At 35.7% G+C, this 16870-nt stretch overlaps 1 protein-coding gene across 4 annotated transcripts in view; it reads left to right on the top strand.

The window, feature by feature from the left end:
- The window catches only part of lrp2b (low density lipoprotein receptor-related protein 2b), a 64438-nt gene extending 49632 nt beyond the window's left edge, over positions 1 to 14806 (top strand). For 2 of the 4 annotated variants that reach the window (XM_067368849.1, XM_067368847.1), the window contains 23 exons: positions 71 to 199; positions 1291 to 1410; positions 1510 to 1626; positions 1972 to 2088; positions 2175 to 2312; positions 2494 to 2616; positions 3579 to 3707; positions 3812 to 3943; positions 4143 to 4268; positions 4342 to 4485; positions 6823 to 6988; positions 7828 to 7956; positions 8203 to 8423; positions 9189 to 9371; positions 9560 to 9679; positions 9927 to 10014; positions 10118 to 10182; positions 10335 to 10482; positions 11346 to 11418; positions 11822 to 11953; positions 12270 to 12383; positions 13346 to 13411; positions 14511 to 14806. In XM_067368849.1, the coding sequence (XP_067224950.1) occupies positions 71 to 199; positions 1291 to 1410; positions 1510 to 1626; positions 1972 to 2088; positions 2175 to 2312; positions 2494 to 2616; positions 3579 to 3707; positions 3812 to 3943; positions 4143 to 4268; positions 4342 to 4485; positions 6823 to 6988; positions 7828 to 7956; positions 8203 to 8423; positions 9189 to 9371; positions 9560 to 9679; positions 9927 to 10014; positions 10118 to 10182; positions 10335 to 10482; positions 11346 to 11418; positions 11822 to 11953; positions 12270 to 12383; positions 13346 to 13411; positions 14511 to 14552 (2822 nt within the window). In that variant the 3' untranslated portion in view covers positions 14553 to 14806. Of the gene's footprint in view, positions 1 to 70; positions 200 to 1290; positions 1411 to 1509; positions 1627 to 1971; positions 2089 to 2174; positions 2313 to 2493; positions 2617 to 3578; positions 3708 to 3811; positions 3944 to 4142; positions 4269 to 4341; positions 4486 to 6822; positions 6989 to 7827; positions 7957 to 8202; positions 8424 to 9188; positions 9372 to 9559; positions 9680 to 9926; positions 10015 to 10117; positions 10183 to 10334; positions 10483 to 11345; positions 11419 to 11821; positions 11954 to 12269; positions 12384 to 13345; positions 13412 to 14510 lie in introns of those variants that run through there. The other 2 variants (XM_067368848.1, XM_067368850.1) reach the window with 2 other exon arrangements.
- The last annotated feature ends 2064 nt before the right edge of the window (positions 14807 to 16870 follow it).

The following is a 16870-nucleotide window of genomic DNA, read 5'->3' as shown; positions in this document are numbered from 1 at the left end:
TGGGAAAACTGGCTTTTCTTTAATAGCTTGACCCCTGACATTTGTCTCTTTCCTGCATCTCTTTTTGTAGTGGGTCCTGATCATAAGTGTGATGCAGACACTGAGTTCTCCTGCAAGACAAACTATCGATGTATACCTCAGTGGGCTGTGTGTGACGGCACCAATGACTGTCTAGACAACAGCGATGAGCAGAGCTGCCGTAAGTCCTATATAATGATTTAAAATATATGCAGGAGATGGGCTAACTCAACACAAAAACATATTCTTTTAAATCCAGTTCTTTTTTTTTTTCAACATATTCTTTTAAATCCAGTTCTTTTTTTTTTCAACATATTCTCATTCAACATATTTAATCCAGCACAATCCAGTTCTCTTATATAAAAACTGAGGCAGTATAATGGCTAGTATAATGGCCAGTCTGTACACAAGCTTGGACACACTTACTCATTTTATATTATTAATGAAATTAATATGAAAGTGATGAAAGAAAAAACACAAAAATGGAAGTATGATAATGTAGGTGAGAGCAAAAATAACAAATCAAAACTAATATATAAAATAAACTTGTATGTTAAATAACAATATCTTTCATGTTGTAGAATATAAAAAAATGTATCTTTAGAAAATTACAAAAAAAAATCTTATACCATATTCTGTATTCTTATATAAGTTGTGACCCTTTGTCTAGACATGAGGCGTATCCTGGGATTTTTAAAAAATATTGAAGGATTTCCCTAGAATGCTTGACACTGATGCTGCTTACCCATTTAAAAATAGGAAATTGTTTTAACTTTATCTACAAAACTCAATTTAATAATTTCAAACAATTAAGTGTGTCTAAGTTTTTGACTGTTTTTGTTACAGGTCTATTTCATGTAATATATAAGATTCTTGCATAAGATCTTAAATATTACATTTGAAATATAAACAATAACCAAACACTCTAATATCAGAGCCTGTACTCTTTCGTCAAAGTTCCTTTGTCATGATTCAACAAATAAACAAATAATGCAGCACCCTGGGAGTAATTGGGGGTTAGGTGTCTTGCTCAAAGGCACCTCAGTAATTTCTTCTCAGTAATCTTTTATTGAGCGTCAGTAATTTCTTATTGAGAATCGAACCTGCAACCTTTGGGTTAACAGTCTGACTCTCTAACCACAACTGCCCTGACTTAATGTTAACAAAGATTGCCCCAATAAATATCAACTTTGATGTGTCATATAAAAGGATTATAATTTAATATTCAACATAAAATAAATGAAATTAACCCTAACATTTTATTTCATGCAGATGAACTGACCTGTGACCCTCTGGGAGATTTCCGCTGTGATAACCACCGCTGTGTGCCCATTCGCTGGCGCTGTGATGGGAACAATGACTGTGGAGATGGATCTGATGAGAGAAACTGTGGTGAGTAATGCGTTTGTCATCCATTTCCTTCTATGCATGTAGGTCACCTTAACATAAATCTGTCTTTGTAGCTCACAGTTTTTGTGTATGTGCTCACAGAACCCAGACCTTGCTCTGAGAGTGAGTATCGCTGTGACAACGAGCAGTGCATTCCAGGATCTTGGGTTTGTGACCATGACAATGACTGTGGGGACAATTCTGACGAGCGGGACTGCGGTAAGTTGAAGTAAAAAATATAAAAAATGAACCCAATTTACTCTCTTAGCTCTTATCTCTTTTTTGACTGTCAAAAACGGCACCCTTATTTTTCAACTCCTGCAACCACATGGTATTTAAGACCACTTTTGAAGATTCAAACAATTCTTGATGGATAACATTAAGTCCTTCTTGACATTTTTTTTTCTTGTTGAATGTAAACTTTAACTCAGAAATATGTCACATACTAAATGCAACATATAAGCAGAATATGCTTAAAACTGTTAAGATACATGGAGATTCTCCTTCATATATATTTTTAGATTACTATGGGATTTAAAAATTATTTATATTTTCTCTTCATAGAGCTGCGGACCTGCCGTCCTGGGACATTCCAGTGTACATCTGGACACTGCATCCCAGAAGCTCTGAAATGTGATGGTTATGCTGACTGCCTGGACTTCTCTGATGAGTCCACCTGCCGTGAGTGCGCTAGGCTTGAAATAAATAGACCTTTACGTCTTCCATATACCGGAAATGTTGAAATGGACATTTTGTTTTCCCAACAGCAACTCGCTATCCTGGAGGACGCTGGTGTCCATCACACCAGTTCCAGTGTAACAACAAGCTGTGTGTGAACCAGCAATGGGTGTGTGATGGCTTCAATGACTGTGGAGACCACTCAGATGAGCAACTCAGCCTCTGCTGTAAGACATTATAGAAAACTGAAATTATACTATTTTTTATAGATAATTTGAACCATTACAGTTATAATACATTTGTCTCTTTATAGTACATTATCAGTCCTTAGGTCATGTTGGCTTAAGCTGGTCATTTCAGCAGGAATATGATAACAGTGTCTTACTGTCACAATTTTTTTGTGTTCAGGGAATATTACATGTGAAATGCCAGCCAAGTTTCGCTGTGACAATGGCTACTGCATTTATAGTGGTCTCATGTGCAACAAAAAAGATGATTGTGGGGATGGCAGTGATGAAAAGGAGGACCACTGTAAGAGATTCACCCATGTCTTTTTGCTACAACTAAAATCAGAATGTTTATAAACTTTTTTTTTTCTATTTATAGAACATAAATATACAAATATAACTTTATTACTGTGATGGCAAAGCTGAATTTTCAGCCATTACTCCAATCTTCAGTGTCATGTGATGCTTCAGAAATCATTCTAATATGCTGATTTGGTGCTCAAGAAACATTTATTATGATTAATTATTGATTATTTGCTATTGTGTGGGATAATATATTAAATTATATCTAGAATTAAGTTTATTTTTCTCACTCTACTTTGTCCCTTGTTTTAAGCATAAACCCAAATTTTGTTAAATGTTTTTCTCAACACAAGATAAAAGACAATTTGGCAATAAAGAGAAATGGTAGCACTTTACAACAAGGTTTCATTAGTTAACATTAGTTAACTACTTTAGTTAACATGAACTAAGAATGAACAAGACTTCTACAGCATGTATTAATCTTAGTTAATGTTCATTTCAACATTTACTAATATATTATTAAAATCAAAAATTGTATTTGTTGTAAACATTAGTAAATAAAAATACAACTGATCATTGTTAGTTCATGTCAACTCAGGGCCATTAAATAATATGAACAAGTACAGCTTTTGATTTCAATAATGTATTAGTAAATGTTGAAGATTAATGAATGCTTTAGAAGTATTTTTAATTGTTAGTTCATGTTAACTAATGTAGTTAACTAATTTTAACAAATGGAACCATTTTGTAAGTGTTGCCAAATTTTTTAATAAAATAAACTTTATGTTAGGTAGTTTATTTTTGCTTCTGGAGTAAAAGAATATTTTTACTGGAAAACAAGACAAATATACTGATTAAGAAAATTATTTGTGCAGTGTGGCTACATATTCTATTATGTGTCTAATGTATTTCATGCTGTTGTTATGGTCAGTGATGACGGTATGAATTGCGTTTTTCAATCAGGTCAGGAACCCACTCTTGCACCCTGCACACCTAATGAGTTTAAATGCACTAATGGCCACTGTGTGGCTCTGCCTTATGTCTGTGACCACAACAACAACTGTGGAGACCTTACTGATGAACTGGGCTGTAGTAAGTCAACAAATATCTCCATGATCTGTAGCTAATAATGGAACTTTAAGAAATGTGTTAGATTTTTTTCTGTCAGGTAGTTGATGAGGAGTGACTCTTTTCAGATTTTGGCCATGACCGCAACTGTGATGAGAAGTTATGTCAGCACGAGTGTACAAACCTGAACGGCACTGGCTTCATCTGCTCTTGTAGACCAGGTTATGCCGTAGATCCGGATAACACTTTCCGCTGCAATGGTACACACAAGCACCCATATTAAGCACCTTATCAAAATTCCATTCACAGTGGAGAAAATTTGTCTTAAATTTTCTAAATGAGTCTGTAAATAGAAAGTTTCACCTGTGTTGTGTATGCTGCCACACTTAATGTATCACCACCATATCCCTTGCAATTTTTATTGCCTCAATTGACTTTAAGTCTGTCTGCTCCCTGCAGATATAGACGAGTGTTTAGTGTATGGCACATGCCCGCAGGCCTGCAAGAACACTAAAGGAAGCTATGACTGTGAGTGTGTCCAGGGCTACAGGAAAGTGGGCACAGGAAATCAGTGTGAGGCTGAAGGTAGGACAGAAATAGTAAGAGTAACAAGGCATTTCTGAGCATGTGTAGAATCTTAAAGCTTCTCCTTCTAAAGGTCCTGAACCGCTGCTCCTGCTGCCAGAGAACATCCGCATCCGTCGCTTCAACCTCCAGACAGAGGAATACCATGACTTCTTGCAGGAAGAGGAGCGCATTGTGGCGCTTGACTACGACTGGGACCACAACAACACCAAACTTAGTATGTACCCAATTCTATGCCTTCAGTCCCTCAAAAATTACATTACGCCTATTGTGTACTCTCACCCAAAAATTCTTCATACAGTGGACTACCAGTTAAATTGATAAAAATTTGGAACCAAAAATTATTCAGACTAGCCTGTTTCTGCCACATAAGAAAAACAAACATGCTTTGGTAAATCATAATGATGAGAAAAAAATATATAATTATTATATAAATAGACAATTAAATTACACTGCGTTCCAAATTATTATGCAAGTGACATATCAGTAAGATTTCAGTACAATAAACATTCAGATTTTAGTTGTTCTAGGAAAATGTTTGTTTGTTTATTTATCCATGTCTTTTTAGATAACTGGTATCAATCTCAGACAAAATAATTTCCCAAATCTATGGAAAACCTACTTAGAGGTTGTTCCACATTATTAAGCAAGTTCTCATGCAATATGGGGAGGAAGAAAGATCTTTCTAAAGATGAAAAGATGAAAAGCATGAAATGGTTCAATGTTGTGCAAAAGACATGAAAACAACTAATATTGTGTGAAAACTGAATAGTGATTATCACATTATCATAAGATTTGTGAGTGATTTAAAGCACTGCAGAACTTGGTCAGATAAAGGCTTATTAATGAAAGTTCCTGTCAAAAAAATTAATTGTATTAAAAGGGCAGCTATAAAAAAGCCAGTGTTGAGCAGCAAACAGGTATTTGAAGCTGCTGGTGTCTCTGGAGTCTCAGGATGCTCTCCATACAGGCTGGCAGTTGTGCATAAAGATGCATTTTAGCCACTCCAAACCAAAGCTCACAAAGAGAAACATTTACAGTAGGTGTAGAAATACATTTTCAAACAGTGACCAATAATCCAGCCCAAATCATCACCCGCCAGCTCTTTGCTGACTTCGCAGTCTTGTTGGAACATGGTGGCCATTCACCAACCATCCAGAAATCCATCCATTTAGACCATCCATTGTAGTACGGCATTAGTCTGTGAATAAAACTATTTAAAAATGAGTCTTCATGTATTTCTAAACCCACTGTAAATGTTTCTCTTTGTGAGCTTTGGTTTGGAGTGGCTGAAATGCATCTTTACGCACAACTGCCAGCCTGTATGGAGAGCTTCTTGAGACTCCAGAGACATCAGCAGCTTCAAATACCTGTTTGCTGCTCAACACTGGCTTTTTTTTATAGCTGCCCTTTTAATGCAATACATTTTTTTTGACAGGAACTGTCATTAATAAGCCTTTATCTGACCGAGTTCTTCTGTTCTCTATATCACTCACAAATCTTATGATAATTTGATAATCTCCATTCAGTTTTCACACAATATTAGTTGTTTTCATGCCTTTTGCACAACATTGCACCATTTCATGCTTTTCATCTTCAGAAAGATCTTTCTTCGTCCCCATATTGCATGAGAACTGTGACTTGCTTAATAATGTGGAACAACCTCTAAGTAGGGTTTCCATAGATCTGGGAAATTATTTTGTCTGAGATTGATACCAGTTATCTAAAAAGACATGGATAAATAAACAAACAAACATTTTCTTAGAACAACTAAAATCTGAATGTTTATTGTACTGAAATCTTACTGATATGTCACTTGCATAATAATTTGGAACGCGGTGTAAACCTTTTGTGTCATAATTAATCATGGTTTACCAAAGCATGATTTTTTCCCCTTTGTGGCAGAAGTTTTTTTTTTTTTTTTTTAAACAACTTTTTTTTTACAAGCAAAGAAATTCAAGAATACAATTTTACAAACCATCCCACCCCTGGTAGACTTCAAGAAAATAGAAATATAATACAAACACAAAAGGAAGATAAAACAAATAAATAAATATTAAAAAAATAATTCAGGTTTACAAAGATTTGAGAAAATATCAAAAGCAGCATCCATAAATTCACAGTCTTAACACTGGATCCATGCATATGATTAGTTGAGAGTTCCATTGAAATAATATCCAACAAAGACACTCCATGTTCGTCTGTCCATTGTGTGAGGAGGATTCCAATGGGTGACTAACAGTTTTTTTGCTGCTGTAAGAGTGGCTAACAGTAAACATCTTTGTTGAATGGATAATGCTAGGTCCCCAAATCATAAAAAAAAAAGGCATGGAGTCAAACGTATCAGTGCATAAACTGAAAGAAATACAATATTCATATTCTCCACTGCTGTTTTTTTCTCCACTGCTACTCTACCATCTGAGTCACAGCCTTTATCCAAAATAGTGATATTTAAAGTCTTCCACACCAATATTAAGACACCTTAGTTTTAGTATCTGTAGATGAATGATATACCACTTCATAAAACTTATGTCCCCTTTCTTGTGTGTTTCAGGTGTGGTGTATTTTACAGTAGAAGGGAGTGGTGCATTGCCTGGTGCTATTAAAAGAGCTTATCTGCCAGCTGTGGATGATCATAATAATAACATTGCTGCTGCTGTTGACCTGGATATCAAGTACATTACAAAGCCCTATGGAATTGCAGTGGACTGGGTCGGCAGGTAAAGCACTCATATTACATTTTATGGTCACAATTTTTATTAGGTGTCTTTAACTACTATGTACTTGCAAAAAAATATATATAATAATGTATTTATTGTGTTCCTGTTGTGTTGCAAAACACTTTTTGCTGCTATTGAGGTGGCATACAGATGTGTTTATGACAGGTTTGTGTTACACACTGTGCTGTAGAGACGAGGCAGGCACGGAAATCCACAATAATATAGGCTTTAATATAAACAAGGAACAGATGAACTACAACACAAGTATCAGTATCTCCATAAACATACAACAGAACAATAAGAATGGACAGGGAGTGCTAAGAGTGAGTCCAACTTAAAGGGAGTGCTAATGACAATTAACAGGTGCAGGGAATCCAGGGATGGTGGGAAGACTGATGAGGGAAGTGCAGACAGGTGTGTGTAACAGGAGGATTCTGGGAAACGGAGTTTGGGACAGGCGTGGATGTAACAGTTTGGTGGTATGGGTAGGTTTAAGGGTGGGTTGTAGGGGAAGTGTGAACAGTGTAGTTAGATATAATTACAGATGTAATTACATGCAAGTAATTAAAATTATACAAGTACAGTGTAAAAACATGTATGTATATATATATAAGTGCATTGTATCAAATGATTAATTGAAATAATTGAAATTGAATAGTATGTAGTCAAAGACACCCAATAAAAAGTGGGAACCATTTTACATTTATATTTGTTGATATATTCTAAATATTCAAACTCTGCCCTGAAGCTCAATGAAATTGAATAATAACTAATAGTTTTGGCAACAGTAGTTGATGAATCAGTCTGTAACACCTCATGAGCCTTTAAAATTCTTGTAGGAATTTGTACTGGGCTGATGCACAGCTCAAACGTCTAGAGGTGGCCATGTTGGATGGGCGTTATAGGAAGCATCTGATTAAGACTGACCTGGAACAACCCACCTCTGTGGCCGTGAACCCTCGTTTAGGGTGAGACTTGCATCCTGTTTGCTTGTGGTCTGTTTAAATGGACAGTTAACCCCAAAGTAAAAATACTCATGTTATTCCAAATCACATGCTGTCATTTTTTCTCTGGAACATAAAAGGAAAAGTTTTGTTGATTCTCCAAAAAGAGGCAGCTCTTAAAAAATGAGAAAAATGAGAGTTAACTATTTCTTCAAGCTGGGCCATTTAAATGCTAGTGTTTGAATTTTGTTTTGTCATGTTGTGGTGCAGCATGCTTTACTGGATTGACAATGGCAACACGGCTCGTATCGAAGGCTCCTGGTTGGATGGTCAAGAGAGAAGGATTCTGGTAGACAGTGCTTTGGGTTGGCCTACAGGCCTGTCCATCGACTTCACAAACAATGACCGAATCTATTGGTCAGATGCAAAGGAGAGTCGCATTGAGTCCATCCTGCCAGATGGACAGAACAGACAAACTTCAGTTTTCATAGGTAAGGGTTCAATTGGTTCAACAGAGAAACCGCTATATATTATTATACTCCTTGTGAAATACAAGTGCACTTAATTGTCTTGAATGTGCACTTTTAGTATACCTCAAATCTTAAAAGTACATTTTAAAAAACTGTACTTGCAGATAATATTATATTATATATTATATTAAAATAAAAGGCCGCTCAAGTGTACCTGAAGATAGTAAACTTTCTTAACACACTTAAGTACACTTTTTAAAAAAGCACTTTGTAATAATGTCAAGTTAAAAGTACATTTTAAATGATTGTTTTCATCTTTTTTTCATGCTTTACACTAATTTTGATGTGTTGACTAACATACTAAAGCACATGTAAAGTACTTACACACTTGAATATTTTACCTGTAGTTGATTTTACATTTAAAGTGAAAATATATAAAATGTAATAATTTGCACCTTCATTACAAATGTGTAATTAGAAAAATAATCAAATACGTGACATAAGTTTCAGTAGAAATAACATTAAAGGGTACATAACACACACGGTTTCCACCAATCTCAATCTTGAGTCTTGTTAATCATGAGTACCTATAGAGTAGTATTGCATCCTTCAAATCTCTGAAAAGTCTTTAGTTTTATCAGATTTATAAAAGATAGATACGCTGTACCGACTATTTCTGAATATTTTTTCTGTAATATGCACCCTTTTTAAAAGTATGCTAAGGTGTACTTCTTTTTCACAAGGGACATTCATACTGTATCTCCTACCATGTTTCTTTCCTCTCAGATGTAAGAAATCCTTTAAGTGTGAATGTGTTTGAGGACCATGTGTACTGGAGCACGCAGGAGAAGGGTGAAGTGTTCCGACAGGACAAGTTTGGCAAAGGCACTAAAACCAGACTTCTAATAGCAGGACCTTGGCTCACCCAAATCAGTGTCTACCAGCAGCAGAAATACAACTCTATAACCAGTGAGTAACCTCAGTAAAATGAGATTTGCAGGATGATCTATATATAAATCCAGTCTGTGTTTAAACTTTAGCTAACTTTTATTGTGCTGGTAAAACATGTAATGATGGTAAGTAGGTTAGTAGACACTTAAAGTGATTTCATAGATATAGAGAGGGATGAATGTCTGTAAACTGTCTCTCCCCAACAGTGAATAACCCTTGTAAGGGTACATGCAGTCACCTGTGTCTTCTGAGGCCGGGAGGCTACACCTGTGCCTGCCCAGAGGGCACCAGCTTTTTCCCTGGTAGCAGTACTGAATGTGACGCAGGTACCTTTCATACTCGTTATCTCTGTCTTTATAGTCATCTTAATGATGTGACCATAAACTAATTCATTGTAGCTGAACACTATGTGAAAACCAACACTGCTGACGTCAATCTCTGGTTTCCAGTAATAATAAAGTATATAAGAGGGCACTTACACTAAGAAAATGTGAGTGAGGCACATTTTAATGTTCAGCTCTAAATAGTTAATCTCCTCACATCCGATTGTTGTTTTGTTTTGTGATTTGTTAGGGGTTGAGCCTGAACCAACCATGCCCCCTCCATGCCAGTGCAAGAATGGCGGAACCTGTTATTTTGATGACAATAAGGCACTCTGCATGTAAGCTTGTGACCTGATATTGACACATATCTTTCAAAACTAAAAAGCAGGGATGAATAAACTTATGAATGGGTAAATGCTGACTGTTAATTTGTCCCTACAGTTGCCCCTCTGAATGGAAAGGAGATTTATGTGAGACCAGTATTTATGGTGTAGTCACAACCTCAGGTAAAATTTATGGCAGTACATGATATCAGCATCGAAGTTATCATGCAGCAATATTTCAAGCTGTCATTTTTAAGCTCTTATGCAAACAAACCACATGGACAACAAAGACTCCATGACCCACATCCTGTCTGTCTCTCTCTGTCCATCCACAGTTGCTATTGCTCTTGGAGTTACAGCTGTTGTGGTTCTTTTCTTGGGTTGCTTGATATATTCTGCAAAAAAGAAGGAGAAAATCATGAACACGCTGCATAACATTAATCTGCCTATTAGTGTATCCAACTTCAGTAGGCCCAGCTTCTGGTGAGGATGAAAAAAAAAGCTTCTGAAAATAACTAATGCAAATATTACATATTTATAGTGCCCCTATTATGCTTTTTCAAATATTACCTTTCATGCAGCGTGTAATATAGCTGTTTGTGAAATGTAAAAGGTCTGCAAAGTTTTAAAGATCAATGTGCACAACAGTTAATGTTATTGTCTCCTAAAACAAAGAATCGATTCTGAACTGCCGAAACGAGCCATCAGCAATTCCAGTCTCACTTCCTGTTACAAACCTACGTAAACAACCAATGTAACAATGCCAGCCTATAGTCTTCATTGGCTGTCTGTGAACAACGTCTACTTTGAACCGCTCTCATACACTGTAGTTGACTGGAGGGCCTGGAAGTTTTTGGTTCGTGTTGACGACATGTCGAGAAGACAGAGTTCACTTTGCATGCACTTCCAAAGGATTAGGACTCGTACAGGAATTGATACGGAAAAATCTGCGCCATCTTTACTATTCGTATCACTGTGTATCAAGCTCTGTGGAAGCCTCTGGAGCTGAAATTCAGATATAATAATAGGCATTTTGTTTCCATTATGTGCTTTAAGCAGTAAACCAATCAAAACAGACTTGGCTATCTGACCAATCAGAGCAGAGTAGTCTTGTGGAAGAGACTGAATCTTGTTAGAGACTGAATCTTCTAACAAACTCTTTTCAGACTGAGAAATGAGTTGATGTGCAATGTATTTTGTGAGAAAGGTGTTGTTGTTTTTTTACCTTGGATGCTTGTAAAAATTAGAAACATTTAAAATAGCATAAAAGGGGTACTTTAATACAGTTAAATAAATTTGCAGTATTTAACACATTAAAGCTTTGATTTGGTTTTACTTTACGTAAGTAGGGGTGGTAACTCTGAATGTTTTAACAACCCACCGGAATCTGAGAATGAAAGCAGTAACCTTCCTGAAGAGGTTTGTACTCCGTGTATTTTAAACATATCCAAAGCATGTATAGTTTATTATAGGCCTATAGATATGTATATACACTAACATTCAAAAGTTTGGGGTCAGTAAGATTTAAAAAATAAATAAATGAATACTTTTATTCAGAAAGGATGCATTTAATTGATCAAATTCATTTATAATGTTACAAAGTTATAAAATCCTACCAACACCAAACCTTTGAATGTATTATATTTATATTCAATTTATTATATGTTGTGTTTGAAATATTTTTTTTTTTAAATAATGACATATTTATAATTGAAATAATTAGAATGGAATTATTTAGACAATTAAAAAGGTTCATGCTATTGTGAAGATCTAGTTTTGTTTGTCTTGTTAATATCTCCACTTTTGCCCTTGTCAATACCAGAAATCCAGCACATCAGTACAAGTGGAGAAAACAGGAAAAAGTTTTGAGAACCCAGCATACAGTGATGACACAGAGGTCTCTCCTGCTGCCCCTACTGCTGTAGCCACTGTAGTCATGAACGGGCTAGGCAAAGTATGACCTCTTCTGGCTTGAAGAATTTACTGCATCTGTTTAGAGGAATCATTTCATTTAATAATGAAATTGTCATTATTAAATGAAATGATTCCTCTAAACAGATGTCATCACTTACTCACCCTTATTTTGGTTTGTGGAATATAAAAGGAGCATTTACACAGCTCTTATTTTACACAGATATTTTTGATCAACTATCACCCAGACTTTTGGGTGAACTTTCTCTCAAATGTTGACTGAAATTGTGAAACTGAATCATTTAGAAGCTTTTTAGGCTCATTGTTTTTTTGGTTTTTTTTAATTCTCTGACTTTCAGGAGAGTGTTGAAAACCCACTCTATGCTGCTGAAATGAGCATTGTGACCCAGTCAACTGATGCTGCAACCCCTGTCAAAGCAGATGACAGACCAGCCAACACTGAGCCTGATAAGGTTAGCCATGGTCACAGTAACCACATGATGCATGGAAATGATCTTGCTTTGTTTGTTTGTGTGAATCCAGCTGATTAGTCGGTTAAAGATCATGAGCTCCTGCACTCATTTAGCTCTAGTAAACCACCCCCGCCTAAATATGATGGAAAACTAGATTTGCTAAAGGAAATAGCAGCTTTCACAAGAGCTGCAAATAAATTAGGGTTTGTACCAGTACACGAAAATGGTGGTTCGGTATGTACCTCAGTTTTAAAGTCATACTTAGTACAGCAGGGAAAAAAACTAAATATAAAATGTCTTCTATTTATTTCTTTTTTCTGTCAGCTTCTGAGTTAGTTTGAAGTGCTTAATATAAAGCATATCTCATGTTTAGGACACTGTTTAGGATTGTGTATTTTTTCTGTAACAGCTCACCCTTTGTCCTTTTCAGTTGCGTTTGCAACATCAAAGCATATCGATATAAATGGTAAAATTTTATACGAATATATAAATATATACAATATATACAAATATATCAATATATACAATATTTTTGGTATGTGTACCATTACACCTCACAAAATAAATGGTGTTAAAGTTTTAGTTAAGATTTGGTTTCAGGTTTGTAAAGTGGGAAATTTATTGGGGTTTAAAAAAAACCCTACCAAGAATGTTTGAGGAATATCAATATAGTGCTACAGTGTTTGCATGGCAGCAAAAAAAAAAAAAAAAACCTAAACACACCCACACACCAGGAGTTATTCTGAAGATGTGACAGGAAGAAAGATATAGAGTATGTGGGAGAAGAGGACACAGAGGAGTTAGAGAGACATCAATAAAAACAGCACAAACCCACAGGCGACCTTCATACCTCACAGCATGCTAGCGCAGATAGATGTGTTTTGGTCAAAACTTATTCCAGTCGGTTTTGAGCATGTCTGTCATTAAGCCGTGTCTTAATTTCTTGTTCCTCCTTTACACAGGCTGATAATTCACATCTACAGAGCGAGGTGGATATGCATGATATGTTCGACAACCCCTTGTATATGGTGAGATAAATGTAAAAAGAGCTAAAGATTGAATGTGTTCAATGAGGGAATGTGTATGGGATGGGGGTAAATAACATGACTTGGTGTAATATGGTTCTGGCTCACTGATGGAGGCACACAGCCCTGTTGACATCCTCTCTCTCCTTATGCTGCTAAAAGCAGGAAGATGAATGCTGTAATACAATGAAAATGTGCCATGAAGGAGGGGCTCATTTTAACAGCTTGTGAAGGCATGTCAAGGCCTCTTGGGGAAAAAGAATTTCCCTCACTGGTGAAGATGGCAAATAAAGACACAGAAAGTCCTTGGAAGTCTCCTTTTTGAAACAAATGAGTGATTGAGAGAAGCATTCTTCTTATTCTGTGCTTGGGCATACTGCAGGCAAAAAGCAAACTGATCTTTCCTGAATAGAGCACAATAGGACATATTGCATTTTATATATTTTGTATATATTATATATTTTATATATATAATTTCAGATTATCAATACATATAATAATATTATCATATATTTTGTGTACGGTATAAATCTAAATTTATATAAAACATAATAAATTAATGACTAAAAATAAAAAAATTTTATTAATGTAATTTGCTATTATATTGTCTAAATATGATACTTTTGGTTCATATTTTTAACAGCTATCAGAGCATTCTTGTTCTCATATTTTGTGGTATTTAAATATCTATATACTGCACCATTTAGCAAGTGAGGCATGGACCGTCATTATATCATCGTAAAATTAGCTCAAAATACTTAATTTGAAATAGATTAATGAAAGGTCCTGACCTGCCTCTCGGATGCTTAAAATATGGCTGTGACACAGATCTAGCTCTGATTTGCTCCGTTGAGGCCTGCGAGGAGATTGATTTCTGCAAATGCAGATTCATTCTCTTTATGTTCAGTTTCCACTCACTTATCATTCCCTTCATCTACCATGACATATTTTCCCCACCTAAGCAGAAACGGCTTGGTAGATAATAATATATAGTGATTAAAGAAAAATTGAAATGTTACTGTGCTAATGTAAGGGGAAAATTGGCCAAAATTGTCTACATTTGAGGAAAGGCACCTGATAGACATTTCTTGTGTTTTGGCAGGATGCAACACGCATACACAGCCAGGGGGAATCTACAATTTGAAGACAGTTTGAGATCATCTTGCAGGATCGGCTCTTACTTTGGCAGCTAAGATGTATGGCTGGTAAATTATGGCTGCGGTACACTATCCATCTACTCACTTGTGATTTAGATCTGCATTTACATGGAGTCACAATGATGTTTTGGATGACAAACATGCCGTAAACTTTGAATAGTTTTGTTGATTGTTCTTTTCAGTATTGTATGATCGATTCCTATTCTTCTTGGTCTCACTTTAATAATAAAATGTAATTATATCTTGCAAAATGGAATTTTTGTTTACTCCTAAAGTTAATAAAAAATTATCCTAAAAAATCGAATTGTGCCTGGCAATTATACTGTACCTTTCAAAAGTTCGGGGTTGGTTAGACGTATTTGAAAGTCTATTATTCTCACTAAGGCTGCATTTGTTTGATAAAAAAAAATACAGTAAAACAGTATTACTGTGAAATATTTGAATATAAAATGTAATATGTTCTTAGACAGCAAAGATGGCAAATCCATTACTCCAGTCTTTAGTGTCGCATGATCATCAAAAAATCATTCTAATATTCTGATTTGGTGCTCAAGAAACATTTCTTGTTATTACCCATTGTTGAAAACAGTTGTGCTGCTTATTACTATTTGTAAACAGTGATACTTTTTTTTTTCAGGATTATGGGATAAATAGAAAGTTCAAAAGAACAGCATTTAGTTGAAATAGAATCTTTTTGTAACAATGTAAAAGTCTTTACTGACACTTAAATCAAGTGTCAGCTGAGCATTTCTTAAATATATAACCCTAACTCTCTCTCTCTCTCTCTCTCTCTCTCTCTCTCTCTCTATATATATATATATATATATATATATATGTATATATATATATATATACACAGTGGGTACGGAAGACGGGGAGTCACTATACTTTGTTATATTGCAGCCATTTGCTAAAATCATTTAAAGGAGCTGTATGTAAGAAATCTATTTCAATTAATCATAAAATGGCCCTGATGTGTCACTAGACATTAAGAAATCATGTTCATTTCAAATACTTATATCACTGACAAAAGTAGTCCGGCCAGGATACTGTCATTTAAAAAGTGGACTTGCAGCCCTCAACTGATGTTGATGTTGTCATTTTGTGTTTTGGCCTGACGCGCCTCCCTCCACCTATCTACCAATCACGAAGTCAGTAATGTTTCGGGATCCGTGTTGCCAGCTTTGCTGTAACCTACCCTAACTCCAGTCGGATAAAAATGTCTAATGTTACTAAATCAAAAAGACCTCGTTATAATTCAGAAATTCGTCGTGACAAAGTCCGAAATAAAACCAGAATTTGTATTGGAGATGCTTTTGAAAGATGGAGACGGCTGAAAACGGAGAAGAATTTGAACACAGACGCCAACGTTGCTAATTTTCTCCTGGACAGGTAAGATTCATCTATGCTTGGCTAACTTGTACTTGATGTCAATGGACATTTCATATTCATGACAGTCGAAAAAAGTTATGCATGTTTGTGCAAAGTAACATAACGTTAGCTCACATGGACGTATGCTCTGTCATTATGCTGAGACGCTGAGGAAAACAACATTAGCACGCCCATTATGGCAATTTGAAACGTAATTGAGACAGTAGCCTAATGTTACCTCAGTAAAAATGATTCGTCATTTGTTCTTCACGTATATCGTGGACTAAGTTACACATGCTGCAAGTTGACCTGTATGACCATTGCTAATGTAATTTAGTTACTCTAACAATATTTTCTGATGGAACTGAAAACAACCCTGTGATAGCCATTGGTGATATTGAATTTGTCCCGCGTTATAATTGCTGTGGCAAATGTTTTGGTTATTTGTTAGCCTACTTATGACAAAAACTTACTGTGTACGTCTGTTCGTCACTTGCCATTGGAAGCTCATTGAAGCAGCCTACGTTTCTGCTGAATCCTGCAGCTCATCTGGCAACCTCAAGTCAGGGGGTAGGGGATACACCGCTCTACAGTATTTTTATACTGATTGCAGTACCAGTTTTGGCCACAATCCTACATACGGCTCCTTTAAGTTCATTTTTTTCCCTCATTAATGTACACACAGCACCCCATATTGACAGAAAAACACAGAATTGTTGACATTTTTGCAGATTTATTAAAAAAGAAAAACTGAAATATCACATGGTCCTAAGTATTCAGACCCTTTGCTGTGACCCTCATATATTTAACTCTGGTGCTGTCCATTTCTTCTGGTCATCCTTGAGATGGTTCTACGCCTTCATTTGAGTCCAGCTATGTTTGATTATACTGATTGGACTTGATTAGGAAAGCCACACACCTGTCTATATAAGAC

This window comes from Chanodichthys erythropterus, chromosome 19, assembly GCF_024489055.1.
Source record: "Chanodichthys erythropterus isolate Z2021 chromosome 19, ASM2448905v1, whole genome shotgun sequence".
NCBI lineage: Eukaryota > Metazoa > Chordata > Actinopteri > Cypriniformes > Xenocyprididae > Chanodichthys > Chanodichthys erythropterus.
Note: the sequence above shows the minus strand (reverse complement) of the source record. Positions and strands in the feature narration are given on the sequence as shown.